The following is a 27,088-nucleotide window of genomic DNA, read 5'->3' on the forward strand; positions in this document are numbered from 1 at the left end:
AGTAGACCCATACTCTTACAATGAATCAAGGACACTGCTGGCACCGTTTAGGTTTTGTTTGGAATTTTCTTAGTTGATAAAGGGAGAGATATAATATACCTTAATTATATGAGAGGGCAAGAATCATATAGAGATAATACAAGCACCACACTCAGCATATAGGCAGGACAGAGGAAAAACTGACATGTACACTAAGAAAGAAAAGAAAAACAAAATATACAAATGAATAAAGTTAACCATACTTTATAATATAACTACATTATTTATAATTTTCAGTTTTAATTTATCCACTTCTTATTTGGCACTATAATTTTCCAATATTAATTAATTAAAAAAAATATAAACATTACTATATATAAATTTTCAATCTTATATAAAATTTTGCCTTTCAAATATGTATTTGTAAATATTTCCAAATTTCCAAATTAACATTATACACTCTTTATTTTGATTATATATTCACAATATTTGATTGTTGTAATTTAAATTCTAAATTATTCATCTGTTCAGAAAATACTATTTACTCGTTAAATGTTATATATTTTATTTCTATAAACACATACCAGAATTTCTTATATAACCTTTAGTTATTAATATCATATTTGTATTTTTGCATAGTGTTACATATTTTAAAACTTAACATCCAAAAAAAATATTAATTTATTAATAGTTTCTTTAGAAAAAGAACAGAATAGATCAATATTTTTATTTTTAACCATTTTGTAATAACAATAAATTGAGTCTTCAATAAAAGATGAAGGACTTAAACAAAATAACGTGAATTAGAATGAATAATAAAATAATGACAATTATTATTTTTTTAAAAATTAAATGTACTTGAGTTTTCATAATATGCATAATTGATTATTTTATAACATCTAAAATATTTTATTTAGAATTAGAAGCCTACATAGTTATCAAAGAATTAGAAGCCTACATATTTTATTTAGAATTAGAAGCCTACATAATTTATTATTCTCTCATTTAATGCACCAAAAGTACATCAAAGACTGAACCGGTTTAAAACCGTTTTTTTAAACGAATTACTGATTTTTTTTTTATCATAAACCGGTCAATTCATCTATTTTTATTGGTTCAATAATAAAGATGGTCTATTAAGCGAACCAAACCAAAAAAGAACTCGGATCCGATTTATTGTGTTATTTTGGTTCAACTGTCCGATCCAGTTAGTTTTAGTAACACTGCTGCAAAGAATTCTAATCTCAATCATATTTGTCCCTAAAAGAACCGGAAAAAAAAAATTAGTTCCTTCGATGAAATCCAAATATGAATACAATTTCATCTAGTACTCTATATTATTTTTATAAAGTTTCTATAAATTAAAAATTCTGAGCATATTAGGTGAGAACGGATAGTGGGAAAATTTTTTTGCAGAGGCCATGAAAAATGCTAATAATTGTGCTATTAAAATGAGAATTGAGACTAGGGAACGAGGGGTGGTAGACTGGTAGGTTTTTCGTTGAGATAGGGCTTTAAAATAATTAAATCCAACTCATTCCACGTATTCAATTCAATCCGTTTATTATTTAGTTAAGATATTGTTGGCCATATACAAATTTGAACTTTAGTTAACTTGTTAATTCAAATTAGATTTTAAATTTGTGCTTAAAAACCGTTTTAGTTTTTCATAAAAAAAAAAAAAAAAACTCGAGTTGAAACTGATTCGAGTTCATTAACTCAGTTGTCTCATGAGTTGAATCCAAGATGTCTCCAACTCGGTTAACTCATTGACTTGGTAAATTATGTAATATTTTGTTAGACTCTGCACTATTTAGTAATTTGGTAAATTTTGTACTATTTAATTATGTATTTATCACTGTTTCATTATGCAAAGTTTTAAATTATGTACTATTTTGATAAACTATGTACTATTTGTTTTGTTAGACCTTGTTTTGGTAATTTATAATTTGATAAACTATGTATTATCTACAAGTCACGAGTTGACTCGAGTTGAATCCAAGTTAGAGTTTCTAACTCGAAATTAGATTAGCAACTAAGACTCAACTCGTCTCATGAGCTCACGAGTTGAATTCAAGTTGCCCTCATCTTGGACTCAACTCAGCTCATGAGCAACACTATGCATCTCTAATTAGTCAATAGAATATAAATAATTACATTAACATGCAATTAACTAATGACAAATTGTTGTCCATAAATTTTAAATGATTAATATACAGTGAATATTTATTGACGAAGTTACTATTTATTTATCTTTGTTCATGTATAATTATCGTTAGGTTATTTTATTCAACATCTATAAATCTGAAAAAACCAAAAGTATATTTGATAAAGTTCTATTAAACTTATTACAAGTTTAATCCATATAACCCAAAAACTCGTAGTTAGAAAATTAGATAGTGTTTTTACGAATGGATGGACTTGATTTTTTTTATTTTAACTAGTATAATTGTTGATTTTTAATTAATAAAAAAATAAAAAAATATCACGAAAGGAAATCGTTTTGCTGAAAAATTAAAATATAGGAAAAACGGAATGGTTTATCACGTCTGACACTGTAGCTAGACGGGATAAAGTATCACGTCCCGTTAATCTTATCCTAATTAGCAATCTAACTAAAAAAAATGGACGGGATAAACCATCCTTGTGCATGACTGTAGTAGTTTTTTTTTAGTTTTTTATTTTCATTCTATTATGAAAACAAACTTAAAAATAAAAATTTGCTAGTGTTGGACGTGATAATCTATCCTGTCCAGATTTTTTTGATTTTTTCCTGCTTAGTGGAGTGGATTTAGATTAGCGGGCCACTAATTTGGATGGGAAATTTTGTACCAGGAGACGGGATAATCAATCTTGTTTTTCCTATATTTTGATTTTCCAACAAAACAATCTCAATTCGTGATATTTATTTTATTTTATTTTTTATTAATAAAAAAATCGGAGTATAATTGGGTTGGATTAAATTTGGAGTATTTGTTATTTTTCAATATTATTACTTTGTTAAATCATATTTTTTTTTATTCTTCTTTTCTTATGTTTTCCCATATAATATATTATAAATTATATATAGCCAACCAATTTCACCAAAAAAAAAAAAAAAATGCCCACATGCAGGATCGAACTACAGACCTTCAGTTTACAAGACTGACGCTCTACCACTGAGCTATACGGGCTTTTGTTTAATTACCGAAAAAGTTATTAATTCATCCATTAATTGTGTTAATTAATAATCCGTAATGGAGCGCGTTCATTATCATATCCATTTGTAACATGATTTCGATTTCTTTGCGGGTAAGTAACTTGAGATGATCTGGATAACGACTTTGGCTCAATGGAGTCCTTTATTTTTGAATAAATAAGTGACAACTAAAGCGATGAATACAGAGACACAAAAAGAAAGTTTAACTGACTACCACTACCAGTCTCCTTTCCGCTTATTTCGACCCAAACTCTCTAATCACTACTAAAAATCTTCATCGCCATGATCGTTCGCTTCTTTCGCTTCCTAGGTACTGTCTTGTTCTCTTGTTGCGATCATGATAATGATCGGGATCACTTACGATTCTATTATTACAATGAATTATATGATGATAACTTACAAACCAATGGAAGGGCAAATTCAAAGAGACAAAACCATTATCATTATAATGATGACAGTATCAGAGCAAACCACTTTGCACCTTCTCCCACATCTGTAAATTCATTTGTAAAATCATCAAATGCTTCTAATTGGTCCTCTCAGTCAAAACTTCAATCAAATGCTCATGGAAGTTTTCATCCAACAAATATTGGATCAGAAGCATCCAATAGTTCTCTTCTGTCTAATCAAATAAAATCACCCCTTGAGCAATCAAATGGCAAGTTAAACATTTGTACAAGTTCTTTTCCTTCAAAATCTGTGTCATCTTCATCTCCTCAAAGGCCAGGTGCTGTTTCTTTTGCGCAATCAAATATCAAATCAAACACTTCGACGAGTTCTTTATCCACAAAAACTGTTAGGCCAGATGCATCCAATAGTTCTTTTCTGTTTAATCAAATCAAATCACCTTCTGAGCAATCAAATATCAAATCAAAGGCTGTGCCATCTTCATCTCCTCAAAGGCCGGGCGCTGTTTCTATTGCGCAATCAAACACTTCGACGAGTTCTTTCTCCAGAAAAACTGTACAATCTTCATCTCCTCTTAGGCCAGATGCTACTTCTTTGTCTAATAATTTTGTTACTAAACCCGCAATTGGCTCTTGTATGCAATATGTTGTCAAATCGAACTTGCCTAAGAATTCTAGGGCTTCAAAGCCTCTACCAGCAGAGTTTATAGCCTCTTCTTCGTCAAATACTGGATCTGTCCCGAGTAAAATTGAAGATCCAAAGGAAGTTGGAAAGCGTGGCACTCAGCGATATGAGATACCGAAAAACATAGAGGAGATGATAAAGAATGACATTATACCACCAGTGCTAAAAAAGCCATTGTCACCGGATACCTATGCCGACTATTTTGCAGCTCTGCTTTATGCAGAGGATTTCTACTATGAGGTATTTCATTTGTTGCATTTTGTTTAAGCGAAAACTGGGTCTTTTACCAGTTCCCTTTCTATATTTCTGTCCTATATTATTAGAGAAAGTTGTTTATTTCAACCTGTTGAAATTTTAAGTCAACTTGATTGCAAAGTATGGTTTTGTGTTAGAAAACTTAGGTCTAAAATTTAGTTTCTGAAATATACTTTTGATTCACTAACAAATAGACCAAAAAAAATCACTACTCAATTGGATTGCGGTCAGACAATGTGTTTATTGTTAGATTTAATTGTATCATACAGGTGCACATTACCACTCAAACCCTTTGGATTTTCAAGTTAAATGATTTTTTTTTTCAAAATTATAGGTCTAAGAAACAGTTTTAACTTTAAGACATTTTGTTGACACTTCGAGTTGAAGGGTTTCAAAGAGAGTTCAGTTTCTATACCATTAGGTTGGGTATGTACCAGTATAAACCAGAGGCATGAATTATGGTGCTAAACATACACTTGTATTTCAATTTGTTACATAGTGGGATAGAAATAAAAAATAAATTATTTTTTTTATTATTATTCACTTGGTCTAATATCATACTAAGTACACAATGTTTGGTGGTCTTTTACTTGAAAATCATTTTTTACCCCTATAAGGTAAAGAACTAACAAGACTTCGTTCGTACTATAGAAATACAGTGATTATATACACGAGAATGTCACGTTAAAACTGCGGGAAAAACCAAACCCAGGGTTGCAGGATCAATCTGATAAAAAGAAGAGTAAAAGGGGTTCAGATTCAAAGACACAGAAATTTTATCCTTTTGTGGCATTTGAGATCAAGGAGGTCCCTGAAAGAAGACCGTACCTCCTCTCAAGAGATCATGTTCACTTGAGGCCAGTTGATAAAGGCAGAGATTTTGAACCCTTTCATGTAAGTTTTATTAATTTTTAATATAAATCTTAAATTTAGAATTATCTATTATATTACTTCTTTTTTGTATAACGTTTATCTTTTCTTTTTTACAAAAATATATATAGGGAGTTCTGTCTCATGTTGAGCGTGGCACTATTTTAGCAGAATTTAAGGACGACTTTCACAATCAGCACAAATCATCAACGAGATACGATGTCAGCTTCTCCTTCAACAGGGTTTGTCTGAAACGGGCCCACCGTGCAGTCTCAGCCGCGGCTAGCCCTCTCTTAAGAAAAATCCTTTTCCCAAAAATAACCTCCTTACCAACACAAAGGGGCAAAGTTTCTCCCATGGATCAAATTCTCAATCACAAATTAGCCCCAATTCCATATCTCATTGAATATGATCGCCCACCCTCATTTAGGGTAACCTCTCCGGTAACCTCTCTAATCAAGAATATAGTCCTAAAAATTTACGAGTCATGTAAAAAAAGCCGAATTCTAATTTGTGCCCTGAAAAATAGAACTTGTGATGACATAGTGAGGCTTATAATGGAAAAGGTTTGTGAGTTTGATATATTTCGTGCTAATGCTGCTTTTCGGGAGAAAGAACTTGTTCCCGATGATATAATGCCAGCATGCATATTTCATAGAGAATGCTTCACTTGTCCACCTTTGGATGAACTACAACGTTTTAGAATAATCACATCAACCTTTGTTAGCACCTCTAGATTGTATAATGCAGGGCTAAAGGCTGGTCATTTTTCCCACATATTTTTGTTGGATGCTTCTTCTGCTATCGAGCCTGAGACAATAGTGGCCTTAGTGGATCTGGTAAGTGACGAGACTGTTATTGTGGTAACAGGTTCAGTACAGGATCAACCACGGTGGGTCAGATCAGATATCGGGAGAAAACACGGTTTGAAGGAGTCATTCTTTGAGAGGCTCCGTAGGAGCGAGCCTTATTGGTCTGACAACCCGCTTCTTAAAACCAATATCTGAGAAAACATTTTTATTATCTTCTTAGTATTGTCTTGAGCTATGAAGATTACCAGTGAGATCAGCCAATTGTTTTGTTACTAGTTTGGATGTTTGAACCGTGGGATCTTTTATTAAGGTTGAAATTACATTCTTGCTCTACTTTGAGAAATGTTATACTATATGTTCATATATGTATATCAAATAAAAGTTTTGTTAGGCTCTATGGATACTTCTTTCTTTTCATTGATTTATCCAAGCAACTTCTGATTTCCTGGGCTTAGGTATTAGGAAGAAGTTATTCAATAATTGGTAAAATTGGAGAGCGCCTAAACTTATGTGTAATTAGGTATTTGTAATGTTGTGTTCAATTAATAATATAATAAAAACAATAAAAAAATATATAAATGAGCTGTATTGTATTCTAGATTTTGAAAATTACCGTATCGTCATATCCGTATCTTATTTGACATGATATCTGTACCCGTATCCATGTAACATAGTCTACAACGTAAATATTAGTACATAAATGAATCGGTGTTAATACTTTCTATATTACGTATTAATATAATCCATCTAAAGCACTTGGATTAGATGGAATGTCTTTTCAATTTTATCATTCATTATGGGAAGTAATTAAGGAGGATATACTTAAATGCTTTTTATAATCATAGTTTAGATGCTTTCAAATTTAATCTTGCTTAATTCCTAAAAAGGAACATGCCACAACAACAGTTAGAACTTTAGGCCTATTAGCTTAATTAATTGTAGTTATAAATTAATTACAAAACTATTAGCTGATAGATTGGCTTGTGTGCGTGTCATGGGACCTTTGATTGATTCCTCCCAAATAGCTTATTTTAAAGATAGATTAATTTTAGATAATGTAGTTTGTGCACATGAGATACTTCATCAAGTTAAGGTTAAAAAATAAAAAAGGGGTTCTCTTTAAATTGGATTTTGAAAAAGCTTTTAATCATGTTAGTTGAGATTTTTTTATTAGAAATTTTAAAGGCAATAGGTTTTGGACAAATATTTATCACATGGATCCAGTTAACTCTGGAGGGGAGTAGAACTTGTGTTAATCTAAATCGTATTTTATGACCTTATTTTTCATGCAAAATGGGGGTGAGGTAGGGTGATCCCCTCTCCCTTTTTCTTTTTATCTTAGTTACTGATGCATTGAACAAAATTCTTACCAATGCTACATCAGCAGGATATGTAGAGGGTTTGGGAAATTTTCCAAATATTGGTAATGTTTTGAACTTACATTTTGCAGATGATACATTCTTATTTCTTAAAGCAGATCAATAGGTTTTATTACATGTCAAGTGGTTGCTTGTTGCTTTTGAAAATATGTCAGGTCTCAAAATTAATTTTGAGAAAAGTGAAATGTACCCTTTAAATCTTACTAATGATGAAAGTGAGGCATTAGCATCAATTTTACTGTGTAAGGTAGCCTCTCTACCACTTACTTAGGTGTTCCAATTAATAGTATTAAATTATATGTGACTGATTGGCAAATTATAATAGATAAAATTGAGAAGAGGTTACAGAGTTGGAAGGGTTCTTTACTCTCTTTAGGGGATAGAATCACCCTTCTAAATTATGTTCTCTCTACCATTCCTTTATATTGGCTTTCTATATATAGAATGCCAGCTAAGATTAGACATAAGATAGATAAGATTAGAAGGAAATTTTTATGGTATGGAGGTAACTTTACAAGAAGAAAATATTCATTAGTAGCTTGAAAAATAGTATGCAAAAGCAAAGATTAAGGTGGCTCAGGTGTGTTGGATTTGAAATTAATGAATAAATCTCTTTTAGCAAAATGGTGGATTAGATTCAATGATAATTTAGTTAATGGTGCAAAATGGTGGAAATATATTTTGTTAAGTAAATATGGAAGGAGGACTTCTCCTTCTATTTGTTCCCTATTTTGGAAATAAATCCTAAAGGATTATGTAGTGATTAATTTAGGTCTTAATAAGAAAATTGATAATGGCATTACTACAGAGTTTTGGATTGACAGATGGTGTACAGAGCATGCTTTGCAAAACCAAGTTCCTAATTTATTCTCAATTGTTTCTAATAGGTTTATTTATGTGGCTGAGCCTTTTGCTTTTTCTCATTTACAGTTGTCTTTTAATAAACAGTTAACTGGTATTTATTTAGAAGAATGGATATCCTTAAAATATAGATTTCAGCATTTTACTCCATCTTCTCAATTAGAAGATAGATTAATTTGGAGGTGGTCTCAAAATTATATTTTTACTGTTAATTCATTTTATAAGTGCTTAGAATATGGGGGTATCCCAAATTCTGAGTATAATTCCATTTGGAAATCATATATACCTCTTAAAGTTAAAATATTCTTATGGCTGTTAAGAAGGGATAAACTTCTTACAAAGACTAATTTGATGGCTAAAGGCTGGCCATGAGATATTACTTGTGAATTTTGTTCTAAACCTAAAAGTGCAGATCACCTATTTGTTAGTTGCTTATATGTTAAGTTGATTTGGAACTGGGTTGTATCTTACAATAATTTTATTTTTGATTGTGGTACCTTAGATGATCTATGGCTAATTGATGCATGTATACCTTTGAAAAATACATGCCTAGTGGTACTTTTAAGGGCATATGTTCTTTGGACAATTTGCTTGGAGAGAAATAGAGTATGTTTTAATGACTCTGCTCCCCTTCCTATTAGGACCATAGGTTCTAAGATTATTTCCTTAGCATTTTTTGGTGTCATTCTATTTTTGGTAACTATTTACTTAAATTAAGTCTAATGTTGCCATCTGATGTTAAGAATCTCCCAGATTTAATTCAGGAAGATGAGACAAGCAGTCTGGACATTGCCCAAACAGTGGGCCTATTGATGTCAATAGCCAAAGAGAACCATAGTGATTCAAATCAGGGTGGTGGCGATGGCAACCACCCAAATCCAACGTCTGGCGCAGAGTTGAGTGAAGAAAATGAGGTGAACTGGGATGCTTTGGCATAGTCTTCTTACTTAGAATTTTTGATTGCATGTTTTATAGGATACTTGTAGTTGTTTTTGTTATAATCTGGCTAATTTTGTATACACTATGATAGCAAACAGATGTATGACTTGTGTGCCTCTGTATTTCGTATCCAATTTGTATCCCATATATGAGGTATTTTGGGTTTTATATGAAATTGGTAGTATAACCACTACTTTTCAAAATATTATCAAGCAACAAACAGAGTAATTTGTAAAAAAAAAAATTAAATTAAGATAGTTTTCAACATAATAATTCATATTTCAGTTATAAGTATGAATACTTACATTACGAGATATGAATACTTATAATAGTTGATATCATAGTGACGTAGTACGCGAGATATTCGTGTATTAAACGTTTTTTTGACATTTTCAAACCGAACTCCAAATAAAACGCAAAAAAATGTATAATGCATTTTATTCGCAAATAAAACGTGAGTCAAATATTATTCATGAGAAGAACGCCAAAAAAACACCGAAAAATCTTTTTGGATTTTTTTTTTGCTAAGGTTTTTTTGGGAATTTTTTTTTGCTTCCTTATTGTAGCGAATCATTCCCAAATTATACCCGAATCACAAACTTTTGAACTCTCCGAATCAAACCCGAACTTTTTATTTGTCACTATGCTTGATATTAATACTTTCAAATGTCATCTAGTACCACAAGGAAAAAAAACTATTGATAAAATCTTTTAGATAAAACACTTGATACATAAACTATTAACATTTGCATAACAATGTATGAATACTTGCAATACTTGAAATTAATACTTCATAAATCATCTAGCGCCATATGAAAATAAAAATTAAAAATTTCATAGATTCTATTAGTTATTAACACTTGACATATGTACTATTTACACTTGCATGATAATATATAAATACTTTCAATACTTAATATTAATATTTTTATACGTCATCCAATGCCATATGGAAAAGAAATGATAAAATATGTTAGGTACAAACACTTCATACATGAATTATTTACACTTGCATTACGAGATATGAATATTTGCACGATGAGGTATGAATAATTACACAACAAGGTATCCATGACGATGTATGAATACTTACATTACAAGATAGAAATACTTGTACGACGGACAACCTGAAAATACATCATCATGGATCTCATTTGAAAGAGAAAATATATTGCATAGAAGATGGTCATGGTATTTGATTTGCAAATTTTCTCATAGATTGTCAAAAATATTTGTGAGATTGAACGGAGAAAAAAAATCCACCTCTAAAAATATGTAAAAGATGAGTGTGTGATGTGTCCATTTTTTTTTCGAAATACTTGATATCTTAGGTATGAATACTTGATATATTATATATTAACACTTGTGCGCATAGGTATCCATATTTGTGCGTGTCAGTTGTAAAATCTATCAAATATTAGATGATCTCTCAAGTAATTAATGATGTCTAGTTAATGAGTGATCCCCACATGTAGTTATTGACTGATGATGAATGAGAAAAATTAATTGGGATAGTTAGTTGATACCTAATTAATAATTAGTATGGAGCGCGTTTGTTATCATCTCCATTTAGATCATGATTTCGATTTCTTTCCGAGTAGTTTTTGGATAAGGAACTTGAGATGATCCGGTTCTGAACTACTAGAGAGGACAAAAATAACGACTCGGGGTAATGGATTCCTTTATTTTTGAATAAATTCCTTTCGGTCCTTTCCATGGAATATGGAATACTTAACTCCACTAGTCTTTATGGAATTTCAGGTATTCCCCTCACAAACTTCAAGACTACGTATTTTTTCTTCAAAAATTTATAATATCATATTTATCCTTCAAAATAGTGAAATCTCACACGTTCACTCATTATAACTCTACAATATATTAAATATATCTAAAACTAATTAAATAACAATATCTGACTATCATACCCTTCTACCCAATACCTACCTGGTAATATGATTTGTACCTAGGGGTGCAAATGGATCGGATATTATCCAACCGTATCCGGAAATTAGATATGGATATACAATATCGAATATCCGTCCGGATACGGATATGATTTTGAATTTTAATTATCCATATCTGAATAGTAGATGTATGCCATATATAGTTTATCATAAATTATGAAAATATTTATGTATATATCTATGAAAATTCGATATCTAATCCGTATCTGCATGCATTTGTCTATTATCCGATCTGTATCCATATCCGAAAATTAAAAGCAGATAAAGATATGGTTTTACCACTATCTGATCCATATCCAATCCATTTGCACCCCTATTTGTACCCAACTATACTGATCGATGCTCTCATCATTTTTATTGTGGTTTTTTCTTATGATAATAATGGCACTGCTACTTTGTACTAAGCTCTAGGATCTAACAACCGAAAAATAATTCCAATTGACAATATATACTTTATTTGTTATATTGTTATTCAAATAGAGATTTTATCACAGAATATATTATGACCAATGGAAGAATTTATTAAACTCGTCATTTTTCTTATCAAAAATTGATTTGCTTTATGCATCTATATCTCCGTATTAGAGAGGGGCTAGACTAGAAACACTAAAATTAATGTAGTGGAACAAATAGAGAAGGGCGAGCACGGGGAGAAGAAAATTTGACGGGAGAGTTGAGTGTTAAGCAAACATTAGACAGAGAAAAGGAAGGGTAGAAGAATATAGTGGTTAAATATTGTCATTTAATTAGTTTTAGATATATTTAATATAGTGTAAAGTTAAAATGAATAAATATGTGAGTATTTACTATTTTGAAGGGTAATAATGATATTATAAACTTTTGAGGAAGCAATACATAATATTGATGTTTTTGAGGGGATAAATGAAATTCCCCCTTATTAATTTACTTAAGCCTTAAGGTGACAACTAGAGGAATAAAGACAGAGGCAAAAAGAAAGCTGAACTGCCTCCCACTACCAGTCTCCTTTCCGCTTATTTCCACCCAAATTCTCTTATCACTACTAAACCTTCATCGCCATGATCGGTCGCTTCTTTCGTTTCCTAGGAACAGTCTTCTCTTCTGGCGATCATGATACTGATTCTGATCACTTACAATCCAATAGTAACAATGAATATGATCACCTACAAATCAATGGAAGGGCAAATTCAGAGAGACCAAATCATTATCAGTATAATGATGACAGTATCAAAGTAAACCTTCATCGCCATCAACCAACAAATATTGGATCAGATGCATCCAATAGTTCTTTTCTGTTTAATCAAATCAAATCACCTTCTGAGCAATCAAATGGCAAGTTAAACATATGTACAAGTTATCTTCCTTCAAAATCTGTGTCATCTTCATCTCCTCAAAGGCCAGGTGCTGTTTCTTTTGCACAATCAAATATCAAATCAAACACTTCAACGAGTTTTTTATCCACAAAAACTGTACGATCTTCATCTCCTCAAAGGCCAGGTATTGTTTATGAGCAATCAAATATCAAATCAAACCCTTGGACGAGTTCTTTCTCCACAAAAACTGTACAATCTTCATCTCCTCTTAGGCCAGATGCTACTTCTTTGTCTAATAATTTTATTACTAAACCCGTAATTGTCACTGGATATGATGTCAAATCGAACTCGCCTAAGAATTCTCAGGCTTCAAAGCCTCTACTAGCAGAGTTTATAGCCTCTTCTTCGTCAAATGCTGGATCTGGTCCGAGTGAAATTGAAGATCCAAGGGGAGTTGGAAAGGGTGGCACTCAGAGATATGAGATACCAAAAAACATAGAGCAGATGATAAAGAACGACATTGTACCACCAGTGCTAAAAATGCCGTTGTCACCGCATACCTATGCAGACTATTTTGCAGCTCTGCTTTATGCAGAGGATTTCTACTGTGAGGTAACTCATTTGTTGCATTTTTGTTTAAACTAAAACCAGGTCTTTTACCAGTTCCCTTTCTATATTTTTGTCCTATATTATTAGAGTAATTTTAGTGTACATCTAATTTTGGTCTCATTTGATTGCTCATCAAAAGTTGTTGATTTCAAACTGTTGAAATTTTAAGTCAACTTGATTGCAAAGTATGGTTTCGTGTTAGAAAACTTAGGTCGAAAATTTAGTTCCTGAAATATACTTTTGATTCACTAACAAATAGACCAAGAAAATCATTACTCAATATGTTTATTGTTATATTTAATTGTATCATACAGGTTCACATTACCACTCAAATCTTTTGGATATTCAACTTAAATATATATATATATTTTTTTCAAAATTATGGGACTAAGAAACAGTTTTAACTTTTAAGACATTTTGTTGACACTTCGAGTTGAAGAGTTTCAAAGAGAGTTCAGTTTCTAAACCATTAGGTTGGTTATGTACCAGTATACACCAGAGGCATGAATTATGGTGCTAAACATACATTTGTTTTTCAATTTGTTACATAGTGGGATAGAAATAAAAAATAAATTATTTTTTTATTATTATTCACTTGATCTAATATCATATACTAAGTTATAAGTACACACTCTTCAGTGGTCTTTTACCTGAAAATCATTTTAACCCCTATAATGTGAAGAACTAACAAGGCTTCATTCATACTACAGAAATACAGTGATTATTTGCTCAAGGATGTCGCGTTAGAACTGCGGAAAAAACCTAACTCAGGGTTGCAGGATCAATCTGATAAAAAGAAGAGTAAAAGGGGTTCAGATTCAAAGACACAGAAAGATTATCCTTTTGTGGCATTTGAGATCAAGGAGGTTCGTGAAAAAAGACCGTACCTCCTCTCAAGAGATCATGTTCACTTGAGGCCAGTTGATAAAGGCAGAGATTTTGAACCCTTTCATGTAAGTTTTATTAATTTTTAATATAAATCTTAAATTCAGAATTATCGATTATATTACTTCTTTTTTGTATAACATTTATCTTTTCTTTTTTCCAAAAATATATATAGGGAGTTCTCTCTCATGTTGAGCGTGGCACTATTTTAGCACAATTTAAGGATGACTTTCACAATCAGCACAAATCATCAACGAGATACAATGTCAGCTTCTCCTTCAACAGGGTTTGTCTGAAACGGGCCCACCGTGCAGTCTCAGCGGCGACCAGCCCTCTCTTAAGCAAAATCCTTTTCCCAAAAATAACCTCCTTACCAACACAAAGGGGCAATGTTTCTCCCATGGATCAAATTCTCAATCACAAATTAGCCCCAATTCCATACCTCATTGAATATGAAGGCCGCCCACGCTCATCTACAGTAACCTCTCTAATCAAGAATATAGTCCTCAAAATTTACGAGTCATGTAAAGAAAGCCGAATCCTAATTTGCACCCCGACAAATAGGACTTGTGATGACTTAGTGAGGCTTATAATGGAAAAGGTTTGCGAATTTGATATATTTCGTGCTAATGCTGCTTTTCGGGAGAAAGAACTTGTTGCCGATGATATAATGCAAGCATGCATATTTGGTAGAGAATGCTTCACTTGTCCACCTTTGGATGAACTACAGCGTTTTAGAATAATCACATCAACCTTTGTTAGCACCTTTAGATTGTATAATGCAGGGCTAAAGGCTGGTCATTTTTCCCACATATTTTTGTTGGATGCTTCTTCTGCTATCGAGCCTGAGACAATAGTGGCCTTAGTGGATTTGGTAAGTGAAGAGACTGTTATTGTGGTAACAGGTTCAGTACAGGATCAACCACGGTGGGTCAGATCCGATATCGGGAGAAAACACGGTTTGAAGGAGTCATTCTTTGAGAGGCTTCGTAGGAGTGAGCCGTATTGGTCTGACAACCCGCTTCTTAAAACCAATATCTGAGAAAACATTTTTATTATCTTCTTAGTGTTGTCTTGAGCTATGAAGATCACCAGTGAGATCAGCCAATTGTTTGGTTACTAATTTGGATGTTTGAACCATGGGATCTTTTATTAAGGTTGAAATTATTACATTCTTGTTCTACTTTGAGACATGTTATACTATATGTTCACATATGTATATCAAATAAAAGGTTTGTTAGGCTCTATGGATGCTTCTATCTTTTCATTGATTTATCCAAGCAACTTCTGCTTCTCTTTGGATCACACATTGTTTTGAACTTGACAAAAAATAAAAGGGGAAATTTCACGTATACTCTTCAAATATCTTAAAATTACGTATTCCCGTACTAAAGTTCATAATATCATCACGACCTAAATTTTACAAATTCAAAAATTTACACAAGTTATTGTCTTTTTTTTATTAAAACTCAAAATAACTTTATAAATTATAAGTACTCATTTTATCCTTTATTATTAATAATAAAGGAAATCCAAATATGAATACAATTTCATCTAATACTTTATATTATTTTTATAAAATTTCTTTAAATTAAAAATTCTGAGCATATTAGGTGAGAACGGATAGTGGGAAAAAAAATTGCAAAGGCCATGAAAAGTAATAATAATTGTGCTATTAAAATGAGAATTGAGACTAGGGAACGAGGGGTGTGCCGTTTTTTTTTTAGTACCATCCCAATAAATCGGAATTAAATAAATACCACCGGATTTCATAAATTTAAGATTCCGCCACGTTCACAAAATGAATTTGCCCACCGATCCGTTCCCGACTGACCCGTTTCCTGACCCGTTCACAAAACCATTCTGCGAACCGACCCGTTCCCGGCTGACCCGTTCCATGACCCGTTCGCAAAACCATTTTGTGAACGGATCCGTCCGCAAAATGGTTTTGTGAACGGGTCATGGAACGGGTCAGTCGCGAACGGGTACCGGTGGATGGGTCAGGTCGAAAACGGGTCCACGGGTCGGTCCGCAAAATGGTTTTGTGAACGGGTCAGTCGGGAACGGGTCGGTTCGCAGAATGGTTTTGTGAACGGGTCAGGAAATGGGTCAGTCGGGAACGGGTAGGTGCGCAAATTCATTTTGTGAATGTGACGGAATCTTAAATTTATGAAATCCGGTGGTATTTATTTAATTCTGATTTATTGGGGTGGTACTTAAAAAAAAAACGGAGGGGTGTGGCAGATCGGTAGCTAGGTTTTTCCGTTGACGTAGCGCTTTAAAAAAATTAAATCCAACTCATTCCACGTATCCAATTCAATCCTTTTATTATTTAGTTATGATATTGTTCATTCAAATTAGATTCTAAACTTGTGCTTAAAAACCGTTTTAGTTTTATATGACATGATCATATCTAATATGTGAACGATGTTTGAATCTATCTACTCTACTTCCATAAGCATTTGAGGCTATATGCTTATAAGTTATTTTTGTGTTTTTAATGTCTAAATGGTCTATTTGAAGCACTCAACCGAACCGGTAAGTTGGGGATTGAGAATTTGGATTTTTTTTTTTTTTTTTAGTATTTTTTATGATTGTTTTGAAAAATTATGAAAAAATAGTAAAAAAAAATTCAAAAAATATAAAATTCGGTCTCCAAACACATATTAATATGGAGAACATGTTGAGCACTTCAGATCAATCATTTGAATATTGAAAACGTAAAAATGATTTACAATCATATGCTTATGAAAGTAGAGTAGCTAACCTCCTATCTTTATATAAAATATTTATCTATAATAAATTAGTAATTTTATTTTTGTATATGATATATGATACGGTGTAATTATTAGTATCTGACTTGGACAGGACGGTTCAGTAAAATTGAAAGCCAACATTTCTTGTAAAATATACAGACACTGATGAGATTTTGTTGAAATCTTTTGTTGTCATGCGCGAGATCTTCTTTCATCTTTTCGGCTATACAGTCACTGAATATAAAATCGATTCATATTCACGAGAACGACACTCACCTTCATTTCCCTCTCGAAAATAAACCTGCTACGATTCTAAGGGAATTGTAGGGTCCTATAATTTCAAATTCAATCTTTCATTGATTTTTGAGATTCGTGCATAAAAAACAGTTTTTATAGAAATTTGTACAACTCAAAAAATAAAAAGTTGGATTTAGAATTTTAGGACCCTACAATCCCCTTAGGATCGTAGCAGTTTTATTTCCCTCTCTCTTCACATCTCTTTCTTTTGCTGAGTGAGAATTCAGGCCACGATGTAAGGGAGGGAATGCGAAACGAAGGAGAGATGAATCCTTTCAAAGAGCACAAAACGAAGGGGAGACAAATCCTCAAGAAGAGATTAGAGAGAATGCGAAACGAAAGAGCTCCTCCTACTAAAGATGAGACTCGAGGAGGGACTTGCTCTCAAAGAGAACAAAATGAAGGAGAGACAAATTAAACTATATATTTGGGAAGTTTTACAAATTGTCCTATCTTTCAAAATTTTCAAACAAAATACCCATCTTCTAAAATAATTAACAAAATACCCTTGTGGACCCTCACTTTCCTCTCTCTCCCCCTCTCTATCCTTACCTCCTGTTTACTCTCATCATATTTGACATCTCTTTATCTCTCGTTAAACTTTAATAAGTGCATAAATTTTTTTAAAGAATATGTAATTCAAACAATTTTTTTTTATAAACATGCACCAAAATTTTCAGTTATATAACATATATATTTAATAAAAAAAAATTTAAGTATTTATACTAATTTGCATCACGATGAAATTATTTACACGATTATACAGTACATTATTAGAAAGATAAATTCTTAAATTGGTCTTTTACTTCATGTCATATTTAATTAGACTTTCTTATATTCATTAAAAAAATAGTGAAAACTTTACTTTAAAAATATAAATATTTTTGAGATGTAAATAAGAAGTACCAAATATGAGATACAATATAAGACATTACTTATATGAAAATGACAATTATCTCCGATACTGATGATGTCATTAGTAGATAGAAATAGAAATATATATTAGTGTTTAATTCTTGCATTCATGATAGAATCGTTTTTGTAAACTTGGAATCACAATACATAAAATTAATGTATGCTCATTAGTAATCAAATAATTTAAATTTCACAAAATATGATTATTATATTGAGCATTTTTTTAAAAAAAATAACAAATATATGATCCTATTCCTCAAACAAGTAAAATATATATTTAAGAGTTTATCTTTCTAATTTGTTTGAATTATATATTTTTAAAAATCTTTAATGCACTCATTGAAGTTTAATAAGAGATAAGTATGTATCAAACTTGTTGAGAGTAAATAGGAGGTAGGGATTGAGAGGGGAAGAGAAGGGGCAATGAGAGCTTCACAAGGACATTTTGTTAATTATTTTAGAGGAATGATATTTTGTTTGAAAATTTTGAAAGGTAGGACAATTTGTAAAATTTCCCCATATATTTCTTAACTATTTGCATCTCTAATTAGTCAATAGAATATAAATAATTACATGAACATGCAATTAATTAATGACAAATTGTTATAAATTTGAAATAATTAATATACAGTAAATAGAGGAGGGTTAAAATGCACTATGATTTTGTGCTCTAATATGTTTCACATCTTTTATTTCTATTTTCAAAGTACGAACAGTCGATCCAAACCGCTCAACATGATCTTCATAATATAATATTCTTGAAAACCAAATTTTATATTATTTAGAATTTTTTTACTATTTATTTACATAGATACAATATCACTTTTTTGGATAGTCCAGAATCTCTTTAAAATAGTGATTTTGTATCTATTTAAAAAAATAGTAAAATAATTCTAAAATATATAAAATTTGACCTCTAATCATATTTTATTATGAAGATTATGTTAAGCAATTTGGAGTTTGAAAACAAAGACAAAAAAATTGTAAAGCATATTAGAACACAAAATCATGATGCATTTGAACCCTTCTCCTCGAGTAAATAATCATTGACTAAGTTACTGTTTATCTTTCTTCACGTATAATTATCGTTATTTTATTCACCGTCTATAAATCTGAAAAAACAAAAAGTATATTTGAGAAAGTTCTATCAAACTTATAACAAGTTTAATCCGCATAACCCCAAAAACTCGTAGTTAGAAAATTAGATAGATCGAGTGTGTTTACGAATGGATCGACTTGAATTTTTATTTTAACTAGTATAGTTTGGTTGGATTCAATTTGCAGTACATATTGTTTACAATTTTATTACTTTGTTAAATATTTTATATTCTTCTTTGCTTCTTTTTTCTTTTTATATTCCATATAATGTATTATAAACTATATATAGCCAACCAATTTAAAAAATTTTAAAAATAATAAAAAAAAAACAAAAATTATTCCCACGTGCAGGATCGAACTTCAGTTACAAGACTGACGCTCTACCACTGAGCTATACGGGCTTTTGTTTAATTACCGAAAAAGATATTAATTCATCCATTAATTGTGTTAATTAATAATCCATTTCGATATCTTTGCGGGTAAGTAATTAACTTGAGATGATCTGGTTCTAAAATACTAGAGATGACCAAAATAACGACTTGGGGTCAATGGAGTCCTTTGTTTTTTAATAATAAATCAAGTGACAGCGATGAATAAAGACAGACATGAATAGAAGGCTGAACTGCCTCCTAATTTTACAGTATTCATCTTGTAATTGTACGGTATTTATTTTGTGAATATCTTGAGAAAAATGATGATAGAGATGCGATATGGAGTATTGATCTTGTCATTTTACAGTATTCAGCTTGTTAATTTTACAGTATTCATTTTGTAATTTTACAGTATTTATCTTATGAACAGTTATTAATGTTTAACAATGTGGTTGTGAATATTTGATGTATTGATGATTTATAGTTTGTATCTATGTGTTTTACTGTTTACATCTTTTAAATTTATAGTATTGAATTTTGCAGTATGTTTATCTCAGTTTTATAGTGTTTTAGGTTTTAGATTTATTGTTTTATAGTTTGCATTTGTTAGTTTTATATTATACATTTGAAAATTTTACAATATTGAAGTTCTATAGTTTGCATCTTTATGTTTTACAGTATGTGTAGTTTTAATTTATAAGATATAGATGCATATATAAATATTAATAATTGAAGAAAAAATTTATGATGTTTCTTTCAAAAAAAAATTAATTAATTTTAATTTTGAAAAAGAAAATTTTATTCAAAAAAATTAATTTTGTATAATTTTCGAAATTATTTTGAAAAAACTGCAAGTTTGATGAGTGGTTCAATTTTAAAATATTATGGAAGGTTTTAAAACTGTCATTAACTGTAAGTTAGAGAAGTACATCAAGTGATCCTGCATCAAGTACAGTTAGTTTGACAAGTTGTGCATGTTGCAAGTACACAAAGTTGTCCCGCTGAATAGTAGAAACTTACAAGTGTGTTTTTTATAAGATTTGTTATACAAGTTACAGGAGTAAAGCTAGCGTGTGACATGCTCACCAAGAAAGTTTGGTGAGCATAACTCCAAAAGTATATCGAATCGACATCAAATGTCAAATCCAAACCGTTGAAATCCATGTACTTCATGAGTGATGCATATATATGCAAAATTTTGAAAGTTTCGAGTTTATTTGGTACACGGTCAAGTGGTCAAAGAAATGAACATTTTATTATAAGTTATTTTATATATTCAATTTTTATTATTTCTTTGACCACTTGACCGTGTAGCAAATAAACTCGAAACTTTCAAAATTTTGCATGTATATGCATCACTCATGAAGTACATGAATTTCAACGGTTTGGATTTAGCATTTGACGTCGATCCGATATACTTTTGGAGTTATGCTCACCAAACTTTCTTGGTGAACATGTCATACGCTAGCTTTACTCAAGTTACAGCATTGAATTAGTAATTTTACTGGATTGGCACAAATCAAATGATAGTTTTTCTGTGGACAATTAAATGTTTCCTTTTAAATATTACACAGGATCGTTATGAACAATGAGAAGGTAACCTAGTGGGTTCTTCTCAGTTTTTCTCATCTAACAATTTGCCTTCCATCGTTCAATCTGAAGCAGTGTTTCATTTATAATTATTTGCGCTATTTTTCCTCCGCGCGCGCGAAGGTTCTCTCATTTCTTTCCTTGCAGATCGTCCAGCATCAGGCCTTCCATGATATATATGTTTATGTACTTTGTTAAAGTTTATTAAGGATCAATACTCGACACGATCTAAAGAAAACTGATAAAATGATGGTATATTATTAACACAATGTAAAATTTCATGGCACTGCTACTTTGTACTAAACTCTGGGATCTAACAACCGAAAAATAATTCCAATTGACAATATGTACTTTATTTGTTATATTGTTATTCAAATAGAGATTTTATCACAAAATATATTATGATCAATGGAAGAATTTATTAAGCTCGTTATTTTTCTTATAAAAAAAATTGATTTGCTTTATGCATCTATATCTCCGTATTAGAGAGGTGCTAGACAGAATAACTAAAATTAAGGTAGTGGAACAAATAGAGAAGGGCGAGCACGGGTAGGGGCAGATCCAGTATAGAACGAGGGGGGCAGCCGCCCCCTCTCCTTTGGATTTCGAGTTTTAGTGGTGATATATCGGTATCGATCGACTTTGTTCCTCTGAAAAAAATTTTGCTCCTCTTTGGATGTTTGATTTGTAATTCGAGTTAAATTTACTGTTAAAATCAAAATAAATTTATTGAATTATGATTGGTAATTAGAATTATAAGTTAAAGCATTATAAATTATAAATCAGAGCATTGGAAAATATAAGTCAAAGTATTATTTTTTATCAAGTATCCAATTAGTTAATGAGTTTAAATCTTGGGTTCACCCCTGAGCACGGGGAGAAGAGAATTTGACGGGAGAGTTGAGTGTTTAGCGAACATTAGATAGAGAGAATGTATCGGATAGAAAGAATGAGAAAAGGAAGGGTAGAAGAATATAGTGGTCAAATATTGTGTAGAGTTAACTGGAGTAAATATACGAGTATTTACTATTTTCAAGGGTAAATATGATATTATAAATTTTTGAGAGAGAAATACATAATATTGATGTTTTTGAGGGGAAAAATGAAATTCCCCCTTGGTTTACTTAAGCCTTAAGGAGTTAAGGTGACAAACTGACAACTAAAGCGAGGAATAAAGAGAGGCAAAAAGAAAGCTGAACAGCCTCCCACTACCAGTCTCCTTTCGGCTTATTTTCACCCAAACTCTCTAATCACTACTAAACCTTCATGCCTCCCAGTACCAGTCTCCTTTCCGCTTATTTCCACCCAAACTCTCTAATCACTACTAAACCTTCATCGCCATGATCGTTCGCTTCTTTCGTTTCCTAGGTACTGTCTTGTTCTCTTCTTGCGATCATGATACTGATTGTGATCACTTACAATCCAATGGTAACAATGAATATGATCACTTACAAATCAATGGAAGGGAAAATTCAAAGAGACCAAACCATTATCAGTATAATGATGACAGTATCAAAGTAAACCTCCTTGCATTTGTAAAATCATCTGTAAAATCATCAAATCCTTCTAAATGGTCCTCTCAATCAAAACTTGAATCAAATTTTCATCCAACAAATATTGGATTTCATCCAATAAATATTGGATCAGAAGCATCCAATAGTTCTCTTCTGTCTAATAAAATCAAATCACCTTCTGAGCAATCAAATGGCAAGTTAAACATTTGTACAAGTTCTTTTCCTTCAAAATCTGTGTCATCTTCATCTCCTCAAAGGCCAGGTGCTGTTTCTTTTGCGCAATCAAATATCAAATCAAACACTTCGACGAGTTCTTTCTCCACTAAAACTGTACAATCTTCATCTCCTCTTAGGCCAGATGCTACTTCTTTGTCTAATAATTCTATTACTAAACCCGTAATTGTCACTGGATATGTTGTCAAATCGAACTCACCTAAGAATTCTCCGGCTTCAAAGCCTCTACCAGCTGAGTTTATAGCCTCTTCTTCGTCAAATGCTGGACCTGATCCAAAGGAAATTGGAGAGGGTGGCACTCAGAGATATGAGATACCTTCTCCCACATCTGTGCAATCATTTGTAAAATCATCAAATGCTTCTAAATGGTTCTCTCAATCAAAACTTAAATCAAATGCTTCCAAAATTTCCCCGCTTTCAAAGTTTGAATCAAATGTTCGTGGAAGTTTTCATCCAACAAATATTGGATCAGAGATATCCAATAGTTCTTTTCTGTTTAATCAAATCAAATCACCTTCTGAGCAATCAAACATCAAATCAAAGGCTGTGTCATCTTCATCTCCTCGAAGGCCGGGCACTGCTTCTTTTGCACAAACAAATATCAAATCAAACACTTCAACAAGTTCTTTCTCCACAAAAACTGTACGATCTTCATCTCTTCTCAGGCCAGATGCTACTTCTTTGTCTAATAATTCTATCACTAAACCCATAATTGTCACTGGACATGTTGTCAAATCGAACTCGCCTAAGAATTCTCAGGCTTCAAAACCTCTACTAGCAGAGTTTATGGCCTCTTTTATGGCCTCTTCTTCATCAAATGCTGGATCTGGTCAGAGTGAAATTGAAGATCCAAAGGAAGTTGCAAAGGGTGGCACTCAGAGATATGAGATACCGAAAAACATAGAGGAGATGATGAAGAACAACATTGTACCACCAGTGCTAAAAATGCCGTTGTCACCGCATACCTATGCAGGCTATTTTGCAGCTCTGCTTTATGCAGAGGATTTCTACTGTGAGGTAACTCATTTGTTGCATTTTATTTAAAGTTTAAACCAAAACCGGGTCTTTTACCAGTTCCCTTTCTATATTTCTGTCATATATTATTAGAATAATTTTAGTGTACATACGATTTTGGTCTCATTTGATTACTCATCAAAAGTTGTTGATTTCAAACTGTTGAAATTTTAAGTCAACTTGATTGCAAAGTATGGTTTCGTGTTAGAAAACTTAGGTCTAAAATTTAGTTTCTGACATATACTTTTGATTCACTAACAAGACCAAGAAAATCATTACTCAAATGGGTTACGCTCAGACAATGTGTTTATTGTTAGATTTAAGTGTATCACAGGTGCACATTACCACTCAAATCCTTTGAATTTTCAACTTAAATATATATATATATATATATATATATATATAGATTGGCTACTCACATAAGCATATGATGGTATATGCTTATAAGTCATTTTTTCGTTTTCAAAATCCTAAAAGTCGATCTGAACCGTTAGATGTGATCTCTATATTCAAAAGTGCTTGGAGGCCAAATTTTACATTTGTCCGAATTTTTTTACTATTTATTAAGCCACTTTGAAAATCGTTGATCCAACGGTGGCTTCTGATTTTACTGTTTTGTTAAGCCACCATTGGATCAGAGATTTTCAAAATTGCTTAATAAATAGTAAAAAAATCAGAAAAATACAAAATTTGATCTCCAAGCACTTTTGAACATAGAGATCACATCTAACGGTTCAAATCGACTTTTTGGATTTTAAAAACGAAAAAATGACTTATAAGCATATACCCTCATATGCTTATGTAAGCAAAGTAGCCAACCTCTCTCTCTCTCTCTCTCTCTCTATATATATATATATATATATATATATATATATATTTCAAAATTATGGGTCTAAAAACAGTTTTAACTTTTAAGACATTTTGTTCACTTTGAGTTAAAGGGTTTCAAAGAGAGTTCAGTTTCTAAACCATTAGGTTGGGTATGTACCAGTATACACCAAAGGCATGAATTATGGTGCTAAACATACATTTGTTTTTCAATTTGTTACATAGTGGGATAGAAATACAACATAAATTATTTTTTATTATTATTATTCACTTGGTCTAATATCATACTAAGTTATAAGTACACACTCTTTGGTGGTCTTTTACTTGGAAATCATTTTTACCCTTATAAGTTGAAGAACTAACAAGACTTTGTTTGTACTATAGAAATACAGTGATTATTTGCTCAAGGATGTCGCGTTAGAACTGCGGGAAAAACCGAACCCAGGGTTGCAGGATCAATCTCATAAAAAGAAGAGTAAAAGGGGTTCAAATTCAAAGACTCAGAAAAATTATCCTTTTGTGGCATTTGAGATCAAAAAGGTCGACGAAATAAGACCATTCCTCCTCTCAAGAGATCATGTTCACTTGAAGCCAGTTGGTAAAGGCATAGATTTTGAACCCTTTCATGTAAGCTGTATTTATTTTTAATATAAATCTTAAATTTAGAATTATCTATTATATTCAAGGTTCTAAATAGCGTTTATAGCGGCATAATGGAGAGACAAAAAAAAAGCTTTAGCGAATAGCACAACTATAGCGAAAGTTATTATACATAACGTTTTTTTCTTTTCAAAAATTATTTTTTATATTTCTACTAATAATAAACATTATATAAAGTCCCATAGAAAAAAAACATCAAATTGAATAAGAATTTCTAATATTATCTCAGGAACTAGATTTTGTTTTAATTTTTGCAGAGCCCAACGCACAATGTATGATCCAAATAATTTAATTGATATAGTCCAACACACAATATTCAAATTTATTGATATAAGTTCTTAAATTAAAAAAAAAAACATGTATTATAATTTCGGTTTGGACTTTAAAGCCCATTTAAATTGCAAAATAATAATAATACGCCCATGTAGCATAGTTGACCGCTATAGCGGCCGTAGCTCAATTGGCGCAGTTTTACTCCGTAACTTAGCTTTTTAGGTCCAAAACCGCTATAGCTAGCTATTTAGAATACTGATTATATTACTTCTTTTTGTACAACATTAATCTTTTTTTTCCCAAAAATATCTATAGGGAATTCTGTTTCGTTTTGAGCGTGGCACTATTTTAGCAGAATTTAAGGACGACTTTCACAATCAGCACAAACCATTAAAGAGATACGATGTCAGCTTCTCCTTCAACAGGGTTTGTCTGAAACGGGCCCACCGTGCAGTCTCAGCAGCGGCCAGCCCTCTCTTAACCAAAATCCTTTTCCCAAATATAACCTCCTTACCAACACTAAGGGGCAGAGTTTCTCCCATGGATCAAATTCTCAATCACAAATTAGCCCCAATTCCATACCTCATTGAATATGAAGGCCCACCCTCATTTACGGTAACCTCTCCGGTAACCTCTCTAATCAAGAATGTAGTCCTCAAAATTTACGAGTCATGTAAAGAAAGCCGAATTCTAATTTGCGCCCCGAAAAATAGAACTTGTGATGACTTAGTGAGGCTTATAATGGAAAATGTTTGCGAATTTGATATATTTCGTGCTAATGCTGCTTTTCGGGAGAAAGAACTTGTTCCAGATGATATAATGCCAGCATGCATATATCGTAGAGAATGCTTCACTTGTCCACCTTTGGATGAACTACAACGATTTAGAATAATCACATCAACCTTTGTTAGCACCTTTAGATTGTATAATGCAGGGCTAAAGGCTGGTCATTTTTCCCACATATTTCTGTTGGATGCTTCTTCTGCTATCGAGCCTGTGGCAATAGTGGCTTTAGTGGATCTGGTAAGTGAGGAGACTGTTATTGTGGTAACAGGTTCAGTACAGGATCAACCACGGTGGGTCAGATCTGATATCGGGAGAAAACATGGTTTGAAGGAGTCATTCTTTGAGAGGCTTCGTAGGAGCGAGCCTTATTGGTCTGACAACCCGCTTCTTAAAACCAATATCTGAGAAAACATTTTTATTATCTTCTTAGTGTTGTTTTGAGCTATGAAGATTACCAGTGAGGGCAGCCAATTGTTCGGTTACTAATTTGGATGTATGAACTTTGAACCATGAGATCTTTTTATTAAGGTTGAAATTACATTCTTGCTCTACTTTGAGACATGCTATACTATATGTACACATATGTATATCAAATAAAAGGTTTGTTAGGCTCTAT

General features: G+C 31.9%; 2 protein-coding genes and 1 non-coding gene across 6 annotated transcripts; 2 read left to right on the plus strand and 1 right to left on the minus strand.

The window, feature by feature from the left end:
- Positions 1-3,080: 3,080 nt before the first annotated feature.
- On the minus strand, positions 3,081-3,152 carry TRNAT-UGU (transfer RNA threonine (anticodon UGU)). Its single transcript has one exon. It is a non-coding gene; the product is annotated as a tRNA-Thr (tRNA).
- Positions 3,153-3,410: 258 nt separating this feature from the next.
- Positions 3,411-26,977, plus strand: LOC144561994 (putative RNA helicase SDE3). Of its 3 annotated transcripts, XM_078311113.1 has the most exons (4): positions 22,395-23,227; positions 23,804-23,928; positions 25,138-25,380; positions 26,002-26,977. In XM_078311113.1, the coding sequence occupies exons 1-4, from the start codon at positions 22,504-22,506 to the stop codon at positions 26,875-26,877; spliced, it is 1,968 nt and encodes a 655-aa protein (XP_078167239.1). In that variant the 5' UTR covers positions 22,395-22,503; the 3' UTR covers positions 26,878-26,977. The 3 variants fall into 3 exon arrangements, with proteins under 3 accessions (XP_078167238.1, XP_078167237.1, XP_078167239.1); XM_078311112.1 differs by lacking the exons at positions 22,395-23,227; positions 23,804-23,928; positions 25,138-25,380; positions 26,002-26,977 and adding exons at positions 3,411-4,510; positions 5,177-5,419; positions 5,527-6,602; XM_078311111.1 differs by lacking the exons at positions 22,395-23,227; positions 23,804-23,928 and adding an exon at positions 3,418-4,510.
- On the plus strand, positions 12,301-27,088 carry LOC144561995 (putative RNA helicase SDE3). 2 transcript variants are annotated; one of them, XR_013513952.1, is made up of 4 exons: positions 12,301-13,254; positions 13,962-14,204; positions 14,312-15,293; positions 27,001-27,088. XR_013513952.1 is itself a non-coding variant. In XM_078311114.1 (3 exons), the coding sequence occupies exons 1-3, from the start codon at positions 12,388-12,390 to the stop codon at positions 15,176-15,178; spliced, it is 1,977 nt and encodes a 658-aa protein (XP_078167240.1). In that variant the 5' UTR covers positions 12,301-12,387; the 3' UTR covers positions 15,179-15,383. The 2 variants fall into 2 exon arrangements, 1 of the variants encoding a protein (XP_078167240.1); XM_078311114.1 differs by lacking the exon at positions 27,001-27,088 and having other exon boundaries at positions 14,312-15,383.

The sequence above is a fragment of the Carex rostrata genome, chromosome 11, assembly GCF_964058835.1.
Source record: "Carex rostrata chromosome 11, lpCarRost1.2, whole genome shotgun sequence".
Lineage (NCBI taxonomy): Eukaryota > Viridiplantae > Streptophyta > Magnoliopsida > Poales > Cyperaceae > Carex > Carex rostrata.